Source organism: Hibiscus syriacus, unplaced genomic scaffold (genome assembly GCF_006381635.1).
Source record: "Hibiscus syriacus cultivar Baekdansim isolate YM2019G1 unplaced genomic scaffold, ASM638163v2 tig00110575_pilon, whole genome shotgun sequence".
Taxonomy (NCBI): domain Eukaryota; kingdom Viridiplantae; phylum Streptophyta; class Magnoliopsida; order Malvales; family Malvaceae; genus Hibiscus; species Hibiscus syriacus.
The window spans coordinates 454425-464248 of NW_024062786.1; the positions used below are offsets into that span (position 1 = coordinate 454425).

At 35.4% G+C, this 9824-nt stretch overlaps 2 protein-coding genes across 5 annotated transcripts; one reads left to right on the top strand and one right to left on the bottom strand.

The window, feature by feature from the left end:
- Nucleotides 1–671: 671 nt before the first annotated feature.
- LOC120133050 (DUF724 domain-containing protein 6-like) lies at nucleotides 672–5878 on the top strand. Of its 4 annotated transcripts, none has more exons than XM_039149710.1 (9): nucleotides 672–1251; nucleotides 1959–2333; nucleotides 2826–2876; nucleotides 2990–3101; nucleotides 3173–3357; nucleotides 3973–4066; nucleotides 4134–4238; nucleotides 4629–4781; nucleotides 4930–5878. In XM_039149710.1, exons 1-9 carry the CDS (start codon nucleotides 778–780, stop codon nucleotides 5619–5621), a joined length of 2241 nt encoding a protein of 746 aa, XP_039005641.1. In that variant the 5' UTR covers nucleotides 672–777; the 3' UTR covers nucleotides 5622–5878. The 4 variants fall into 4 exon arrangements, with proteins under 4 accessions (XP_039005641.1, XP_039005643.1, XP_039005644.1 ...); XM_039149711.1 differs by having other exon boundaries at nucleotides 674–1251; nucleotides 3176–3357; XM_039149712.1 differs by lacking the exon at nucleotides 2826–2876.
- Nucleotides 5879–6647: 769 nt separating this feature from the next.
- On the bottom strand, nucleotides 6648–8010 carry LOC120133052 (WRKY transcription factor 23-like). The gene is made up of 3 exons (XM_039149714.1): nucleotides 7684–8010; nucleotides 7297–7440; nucleotides 6648–7175 (listed from the first exon to the last, which is right to left on the bottom strand). Exons 1-3 carry the CDS (start codon nucleotides 7983–7985, stop codon nucleotides 6803–6805), a joined length of 819 nt encoding a protein of 272 aa, XP_039005645.1. The 5' UTR covers nucleotides 7986–8010; the 3' UTR covers nucleotides 6648–6802.
- Nucleotides 8011–9824: the final 1814 nt, after the last annotated feature.

Here is a 9824-nt window from a genome sequence, read left to right on the forward strand (position 1 = left end):
AAGTAAAATGTAAAGTTAAGGGACTAAATTATAAAAGAGTTTTTTTAGTAAAAAAAAATAGGAATTGAAGCTACATAAGTATTCTATAGTGGGAATAAGGGACAGTCATTTTCAAGGAAACTACGAAAAATTGAGGGACTAAATTAAAAATATATATAAACTTGTAATAAAAAAGAGATTTAAATTACATAGATATTATATGATTATTTATGAGCATGTGGTTCAAATTTAGAAAAAAAATAAACTTAGAACGAATGACGGATTGAAGGAATAAAGAAATTAGACACTAAATAGTAAATTTGTCAAAATATTTATTCAATTTTTTTTATTTTGTAAGTGATTCGAAATTTTCAAATTTCAATTCAATTCAAACTCAAAAAGCTAATCAATAATTTGAATTGACTCTAACTTAACTCGAATAACTAAAAATTTAAAGAAAATATTTTATCTTTTATGTATAGTCGAGTTTTGTTATCGCTAAGTTGAGTATTGATGGTTAAAATAGATGAAATGTGAGAAGGTTGGAGACGTTAGTGAAAAAAAAAACTTGATCAAAGAATAATATTATATTCTTTTTGTGAATTAAAAAGATTATATCAAGAGAAAATATATTATAAAAGTTATATTGATTTTTTTTACAAATACTTGGCGTACTCCTTTTTCTATTTGCTGAAGTTACAACTACAAGCTGTTTGACTGGAAAGACCAAAACCCCCTAGGGACCTAGGGTTTTCATCCCGAAACATTCCGTACCGTTTGCTCCACTATCCAGCAAAAATGGTGAATCCTCCTCCTGAACCTGACACGCTGCAACAGCAACCCACCGCTAAAGGAACCCTGATTGAGGTATGCAGCGGCGAGGAAGGCTTTCGAGGGCCTTGGTATTTGGCCACAATTCTTGAATCCCCTCCTAAGTCCATTTCCAAGAAACGCAAGAGGCCCTTGGTTCGCTACAAGGCTTTACGAGCTCAAGATGGTTCGTCCCCTTTGACAGAATACGTCGACCCAGATTTTATACGTCCATTGCCGCCTAATGATAAAGAGGATGATCTTTCGTGTTTTGAGGTAAACGAGATCGTCGATGCGTGGCATAGAGATGGTTGGTGGACCGGGGTTGTGAGGAAGGTTCTGGAAAAGGCGAAATACATGGTTTATTTTGATAATCCACCTGATGTTATCGAGTTTGATGGGAAGGATTTGAGGGTCCATTGGGATTGGATCGATGGAAAATGGGTTCGACCCGAAAAGCAGGTACGTGCTAACGTGGCCATCTTTGTTTTTGTTCTCTTTTGTTTTCCCCCCTAAATATGGGAGTTTCGGGTTCTATTTCATAAATGCGAGTTGAATTTTTGTGTTTCTTATTGTAGAGGAAGAAGTGTATTTTGCGGGGTTCATTAATTTTATGAATATTGTAATCATTATTATTATTATTATTAGCAGCAGCAGTAGTAGTAGTAGTAGTATTTTTTCTATTGAAACTGCGGATCTGACAGCCTGTAGATTTCTATTAGAATTATGTTTTTATGACTACTGTTGAACAGAAAATGGGATGGTTAGCGTCTTTTCTTTTTAGTGCTTGAAAGGGATAATTAACTCTAACCATGTTTCTCTTGCTATGATCTATTTGTTATAGCTCTGATAATTCTTTCTTGGCATCTACTTTTTACTTGAAATGATCCAAATTCAGTTGGATGCTACATGTAATTATAGCAGCTCAAACTTTTAATTTTCCTGAATCATGCATGTTTTGTTTTTCGAGTGACGTTTTTTTTCTCAATTATGTCAGATTTATTTGTTCTTATGTTGTTTTTATATATATGTTTCACTCTGCATCTGATTGTAAAAGTTTATACATCTCTTTATTATTTCTTTAAACTGTATTGTTGTCCCTCATTTTGTCATTTGTGGAATTGATGATATGTGCAGCCCAATTGAATTTTTTTAATATTTTTTTAAAGCAATCAACAGGTTCAATTTTTAGCTCAGGGACAGCAGTGGAGGTAAATACCAATGATGAAAACTTACGTGATGTTTGGTTCCCTGCAATAGTCATAAAAGAAAATGGGGACACTACTTTCTTGGTTAAGCAGCAGAACTCTAAGAACGGCGATGAGTCTGGTGCAGTAACAGTTGTTGTAGATTCCCTCCACATCAGACCCTCTCCTCATTATTCAGATAGAAATTATGGATCACTATTAGTCACATCTAACCGGTTAAAAGAAATTCCTGATGAAACATCATGTGAAGAAGGTACAGGAGTTGGATTCACGAAGAAAACTGCTGGTGATTGGTCTTGTTCTAAGACTGAGAGCTATTTAACAGAAGCTACGACTGTGAGTTAGATTTCTCATTTTGAAGTTTGAATCAATTTATTTCCATTTCTGTTTCTTTTGTATATGTCAATACATTCTCTGTTTGATGATGAGAAATGTATAAATATAATTAAAAAATCTTGTATTCTTTACTATTCTATCGTATTCTTTTGGATATGTATTGCCTCCCCGAGTTGCCTTTTATTCAAAGCATATAGCTTCTCAAACTTCTGTGTGGGAGTATATTTATGTTCTGTTCTAAATCATGCTAGAAAATTATCTGTGGCTTCAAGTGGAACCACTAAAAAGATATACAAAAAGAAGAAATTAACATTATCCTTTCCTTCCCCTTTAGAATTATTCTACTTTCTAACTAAAAGAATCACGTCTACTTGAATATCATCAAAACGTGGCCTTCTTGACATAGTTTATATTGGTTAATGAGTTGTTTGAAGCGTTTAAGTGAAGTTGTTTTCCAACTGGGATATTCAATGTGCCCTGCTTACTCTGCAGCAAACTGCTTCGAATGGCCACCTTTTCTGTCAACACCACCATTCTAACTGGGTAATGATCATTGATTATTGGCATTTTGCTTTTGTAGGCTAAACCAGCTATCTTATTGATCATCTCTGTCTCTACTACTTTTATTTGACCTCCATTTCTCCTTTCTAATGCAGAAGGCTAAGAAGCATAAAGTTGGTTCGGTTGCCAGTATTGCAAATAACCTTGTGAAAAGGAGCACAAGAGCTAGAAAGTCACCTGGTAAAGGCCCACAGGTTTTGACAGCAGGTACATATAGCCATTGGTAAATGTGTGCTGATTTGATAATTTTTTTTAAATAATGTGGTACATATTTTCAGCGAAGGAGGGAATTTTAGAGACTGCAGAAGAAATTAATGAAGGAGAGGTTAAAACAAAGGAAGTTGATATGCCTATCATCTCTGGATTAACAGCAAAGTTCACAAAGACTTTATGCGATAAAAAATCTTTTCAGATAAGGGATCTTCTTAAAAGAGTAAATGATTCAGTCAGAAATAAAAGCATGGTAAGCAACATTGTAGTAGTCTCTGGCCAAGATAAACCTACTATTAAATTTGAAGTGACTTAAATTCTTAGTAGGAAGTGTTGAAAGTGTTTAATATTGCACCCAATGGTCAACTGAACATTTATTTTGAACATTCATCGGTATTGTTCTCAAGTGCTTATAAAAGTTGAACAATTTAGCAGTGTGCTTGGTTTTAGACTTGGTTTCTGAAAATATGCACAAGTAAACTGGTTTTTTGTTGTTGTTGTAAGCTATTCTCAACCCCTGGAAATCAAATGTTGTTGCATCCATTTTCTTGCAACTCCCCACCCTCTTTAAACATGAATTCATCTTTTTTTTTTCTTGTGAGCAAAGTGTGTAGATGTGCTACTGGTATAATGGGAATGGTTTATAGAAAGTAAACAAAAATATTTGATTTTGTTTTTTTATAATTAATGCCTATATAACCGTTCTTAGCTCATTTTGCTGAAGCTTTTTGTTTTCTTGAGCTTGCTCCCTGTCTTGTCTTTATCTTGCTATTGTATCAAACATGGAATAAGAACCCCCTTTAGTGACTTATTTCCGTACATAATCTTCCGGTGATACTTCTTTTAACTGCTGGTCTTACTGATATAGGAAATAAGGGAGCATAAAGTTGGTGTAAATCAGACCGGAAAGAGGGGAAGGCCACGCAAATCAGTAGTTACAACTCCAAAAGCTTTTGTTTCCGGTATATGATACTTTAAGCTCTAGCTCGTTTATGAGTGTACATGTAAACTTACTGTTATGATTTCTAGGTAAGGTGCAAAATGGTGCTGGAGGTCTTGCTGATAAAAATGTTGTAAAAGACTGTACAAGTAATGAAGATGATTTGTCAAAACAGAAAGGGTTGGAGCTGGCAGGTAAATGAGGCTGTCTGTTCTTTAGGAAGCATTGGGGTAGAGCCACTTCCAATGTTTTAACCCTAGTTTATGAGTTACTATTTTATTAAATGAGATTTCCAAGTGGTTTACTAAATGATTGTAGAAGAATTATAGTTGAAGCATTGGGCTAGTGATTCACATGGAAGAAGGGGAAAGTTTTGTAGTTTGGGGGATGAGAGACAGGAGGGTGATGTTGGGAGGAAATTTAATGCATGTTATCAACCACCTTTGTTTTTTTACTTATTTTTCTGTCATTTACCTGAATTACAAGTGAAATATAATTAAGGCCGAATATGTTTTATTCTTTTGTAGTTTATGGTTGCTCGCTTTATAAATTGTAAACTAACATTATATTTGTTAATGGTATAGCCTCTCAAGATGCATTGAGAGGAAGGACAAGTGATGATCCCAAAACAAAAGAGGTTCACTTGCCAAGTGCTGGGATTTCAAACATGGCTGATGAGGACCAACCTCTCTCAACATGGATAGTAGCAATCCAGTCTTCAGGTGATGAAAATTCAAGTAAGCTGCTTCATAAGATTTGTGAATCCTCATTTTCTTTTATTGGTCATTTCCTCTCTTTTACCGCTTGTCTAATGTGTACAGAATGTAGATCATGACTTGGCTTGTATATTTATGAAATTGTTGAGTATGCTTGTTTTCGTTCTAGGACTTCCCTCTGCGCTTGTCAAGGAATGCAATGAGGATAGAGGACTGGTTGATGTTCCGGTAGAATCTCTTGCTGTGGATGCAAGAAGTGGAAGCCTATTGGAAGACGATCGGAGTTTGCCTTTTGTAAAGAAATCTAGCCTCTGGCAAACAATTGAATCTATGGATGTCTTCCAAACTATGCCCCAAAAACCACATTTTCAACCTTTGGCTGAAAACAGAGAGGAGTTTCGCGAAGGATCGGCAATTGGTATCATGGTAACCTTTGCCAGTTTGTTCGAGAAGATATCAGCGTTGTGTTTTGATGATCCTAGAGATACATTTGATAGCATTTTTTATAGTCTTAGTTATATGGAAAAGCATGGATTTGTTGTTACATTGCTTCGAGATCGCTTGAACAAATTACTATCAATCAAGGAAGGCCATGGACAGCGTACAGCAGAGATAAAAAATACGGAAAGGGAGATAATTGAGAATACAGAGGATGTAACTAAATTGGATGAAGAGATGGAAGAGATTGAAAAGAAAATTACCGAGTTACAAGAACGTCGTGCCGTCATACAGTCAGATAAGGAGGCTGAAAATCTTAAAATCGCTGGTTTGAAGTTGCATGTTGATGTTCTAAATGAACAGGTTCAGAACAATTTGCGTGATTTTAAAAAATTAGCTACTGCCCCTTGGAAGTCGCCATGATCAACGGGTACGATATGCATGGTTTATTGTTCAAGATGGTAAGATTCCTGGAGCACTGCACAGGTGATGATTATTGTAGTTAAATACACGGATTCGACTGTAGGTTATTTTGATTCTTTGATCTCAATGTAGTTGTCGTTTCATGCACATAGCTTATGGTCTTTGGCGTCAGGTATGTTTAGAAACGTCTTTTTAAGGCAAAAATGGAACACTGAAATTGTTAAATACCAACTTTTGTGGAGCCCTTTGTTTGTTGATGTTCTTTAATAATTAATCGACTTCGAATTAAATTAATTGATAATTGAATTTTGGGGAAAAAAACTTTAACTATTCACTTGTTGAACAAATTTTGATGATTAATCAAACTGATTCAATTTGATTAGATTTTAACCTTATAATGAACAGCAGTAGTTGAAAATTAACGAATTTAGAGAAACAATGCCGTTACGGTGATTAGTCAAATATTTTAGAGGAGGAAAAGGGTCTACTTTAGGTAATTTGGTGAGAATCGGGAATCGAGGCTCATATTTGGAAGGTTTAAGTTGCAATTTATTGGAAAGATTTTACACAAAGATCAAATTATTTTTATAACTACACTTACGTTAATGTGGTTTGATTATTTAAAAATAATCTTTGTAACAGTTGCCTTTCTAAGTAGGACAAAAAGGCAATCGTGCTAAAAGGTAACATGCTGTTCTAATGTCGATCAATGAGGCCTAGTTGAGTTATTGTTCCATCTGCCCCCACTAAATGTGCAGGTGTCAATAGTGCTATACGAACAATCGGGGTTTCGATGATTCCCGGACAAATAGAAGGCTTTCTAAGCTTCCACATTAATTGTTCTCTCTGATGAACCCTAGCCATCAAGCAACAGATTCGTTTGATAATAACAAAAACAAAAGGTACAGGACAAACAAGGGGTCAGAAGAATTAAAGAAGAAAGAAGCAAATTTCCCTGCTGCATAATCTATACAGATCCAGAGCCACCAAATGAGGCCAAAAAAAGAAACCAAGTCCAAAAAGTTATATATAGCAATATTCATCGTGGTTTGTTTGAAGAGGAACCGGCGCCTGTCAGCAAGAAAATTACTATACCAGTGAACTGAACTGATCATTTCTCTGTACCTTCTTTTCACGCCCCAAGTGAGAGAATTACATGTAAAGGTAATTGGTGTTCTAGTCTACTCTTTCAGCATATGGGATGGTAGAATGTCCTGAAGAAGGCCATGGTCTTTAAGCAAAGACGGTCCTGGAACTGACGTGCTGCAAATAAGCTTCTCATGAAGAAAACGGGCGTTCATGGAACCAATATTATCGGTAAATGGTCGTTGTTGATGCTGATGCTGATAGTGAGGTGGAGTTTTTTGCGTTGGCATGCCAAAAGCAGAGATGGGTGAAGTCAGATGAGAACCACAAAGACTCGGATGAGGCATGATCGGGCTGGGGTGAGTGTGTTGGCCTTCGTAAGTGGTGACCACAATGCTTGGATCACTGAAAGATCGCTCGACTCTTTTCTTCACATTACATGAGGCGGTGGTGCAGCGATAATAACTCCTTGGAGAAATAAAACAGTGTAAACTTATTATCTGAGATTTTATCTAAATTGGTGAAAAGAATATCATACGGAATGAGGGAAGCAAAATAGGTTAGAAGTTTGAACATTGGGAGTTGGTACCTAGGAAAGGGGCTGTTTTTTACAGCTTTCTGGCCGTACTTTCTCCATCTATACCCATCTTCCAAATGATCAACCTCGCTCTTCGTCATGAACGCGAATCTCGGTTCTCTCTGTCTCTTCTGGTTTGTCTTCTTGGGTTTCAACCTAAACCCACAAACGCCAAAAGAAAATCTCCATCAGCTTCAAATCACTTTGATGGACAACAAAACCCTCACTTTTTTTTCCAAATTAGTTCCAAAAATGAGACTTGCTTGACAGTGAACAGAAACACAGACTCAAACACACACATAAAAAGGATTCATCTTTGTCTCTTTAGTGTTTCTCCCACACGGAAAATGAGTAAATAGTAGGAAAAAAGGTTATAGAAAGAGAAAGAGTTGAACTCACTGTTTCTTGGTTTTTTGCTGGTTTTCTTCTTGGTCATCTTCTTTAACTGGTTCGTCATTAACAGCCTCACTTGATGCAGATGAAATAGAGGAAAATTTAGGAGTCGCAGGCTGATTAATAACCTCGGGAGACTCGATCTTCTTGGAGGGAGGAGTGGAAACCTGCTGTGCTGCCATGATCTCCAGGAAAGGAGGACCGATCAAGTCTTGAACACCCAGCAAGTCCATAAACCCTAAAGAGCGGATCTTCTCGTCTTCACTGCTACACAAATCAAACGTACTTTGTAATGGGAAATTATTCATTGTGTAGTCAGAATACAATGAGTTTCCCAGTACATCTTCGATCTTTATACCCTCTTTTCTCTCCACCTATCAATCAAATACTCCAGTTTTCATTCATCAAGAAAAAAAAACTAAACACTTGCACTCACCAGAGAAAGAAAGAGAGCTTTTGTTTAGCGAGAGAAGGAAAGAAATAGAAGAGAGATTTTTGGCTTGGAAGAATTAGAGAAAAGAGAGAATTAATAAAGGATCGACGGGCAACTGTAGGTCAAATACATGTACGGAATCGAAACAGTACCGGTTGTCATTCATGCGTAGATCTTTGATCAGCTTTAAATTGGTTCGCGGTGTGAACGGAGTTCCCCTCCATGTGATATTCTTACGGCGTAAGCCATAATAATAATAATATAGCCCTTCAGGCTTTGGTTTGGCTGTATAAGTAATTAACATCAAATTAAACTGTAGCAATCTTGATTGTATACATGTGAAACAAACAATACTTCAAATAGCAAAAGAATTAAGAATAGATAAGACATAAATAACAAACGACGACCAGAAAAATGAACTGTTAGACATATTATATGTATATTGAGTCCCATTTAACTTCTGTATTACATTCATGATTTTAATTGCAGACCCCTTAAACACGTTGTTAAATAAAAAATATATATTTAACATGTAATCTTGTAGGCTATATCAGTATATATTAAGATAAAAAGGGCAACGTGTACGGTTGTGAATTTCGTTTAAGAAGATAAGATAGAGTCTGTATTAATGTAATTCTTAGATAATTAATTAAATTAGGTAGGTGGAACTTCCATTCATTCGCTCGATATATATGTAGGGACGATGTATGTTCTATTGCCAATGGCGGGAAAAAGAGACGTCTTCCTGTCGGAAACCTTTACAGAAAAAAGCGGAAAAAGAAAAGGAGAAGACGATCGGATCCTGTTTCTTTGGGTTTTATTCGGATTAGGTTATGGGATTGGAGTGGAAACCGGAAATAAATATTATGACAAAACTAAAGTCGATACACGTGCGGGGGTGAGGCACAAACAATGAAACAACATAATAATTAAAGGATTAATTAAATAATTGTTTAAATTAAATCTAGTTAGAGATATAAATGCAAACTAAAAGAATACTGAAATGAAATATGAATAGAATGGGTATGGCAGGCTGATATGATATATGTAATAATTTGCGTGTAAGCTTTGCATGCTTCCATAATTGGGTTCCAAACTCTTCCGGGGCAAGGAAATTAAGGATTTCATTTACATGTTTCTTTCTCTTTTGCCTTTTTTACGAGCAATCAATTCTCTACTGTTTCATAAACACACCTTAATTACTATCATCCCCATCATTACATTTTTCTTTTGTTTTCATCCCCACGCGTATTCTTTGAAACCTAATCAAGCAATGACGGATCCAGAAATTTATAAATAGGGGTCTAAAATTTTAATTTTTTTTTCTTAAAAATAATGGGTTCAAAATTTTTTATTTTTTTCCATTTTTTTTAACATATTATACTAAATTTCACTTTTTTCCCTAAATAATGGGATGTGCTTGACCCCTAAGGAGCTTAGTTCATCCGCCCCTGTAATCAAGTGCATATTATTTTTAATTCTGTTTACTTTTTTTAATAAATTGATGATGGTTAATTGTTTGAACTTAAAATCTATAAAAAAATAATCTCTCTTTCTTATCTTTAAATCTGTTGAGAAGTATAAGAGAATAATAAGACGATCTAGCAGGTTGCCCAATGAGAGCTATACAATTAAATAAGACCATACAATTATGCTTGGATAACGCAAACGAGACAAATGAGCCTACGAAATAACTTTTATTTATTTATTAAAA

Bases quoted from the DNA above. Each gene is read 5' to 3' on its own strand.
- LOC120133050 (XM_039149710.1), top strand. From the start codon at position 778: ATGGTGAATCCTCCTCCTGAACCTGACACGCTGCAACAGCAACCCACC. The intron at 1,252-1,958 runs GTACGTGCTAAC...ATTTTTTTAAAG, and splicing joins GGGTTCGACCCGAAAAGCAG to CAATCAACAGGTTCAATTTT. The intron at 2,334-2,825 runs GTGAGTTAGATT...CTTACTCTGCAG, and splicing joins ATTTAACAGAAGCTACGACT to CAAACTGCTTCGAATGGCCA.
- LOC120133052 (XM_039149714.1), bottom strand. From the start codon at position 7,985: ATGAATAATTTCCCATTACAAAGTACGTTTGATTTGTGTAGCAGTGAA. The intron at 7,441-7,683 runs GTGAGTTCAACT...TTGTGGGTTTAG, and splicing joins CAGCAAAAAACCAAGAAACA to GTTGAAACCCAAGAAGACAA. The intron at 7,176-7,296 runs GTACCAACTCCC...TATTTCTCCAAG, and splicing joins AAAAACAGCCCCTTTCCTAG to GAGTTATTATCGCTGCACCA.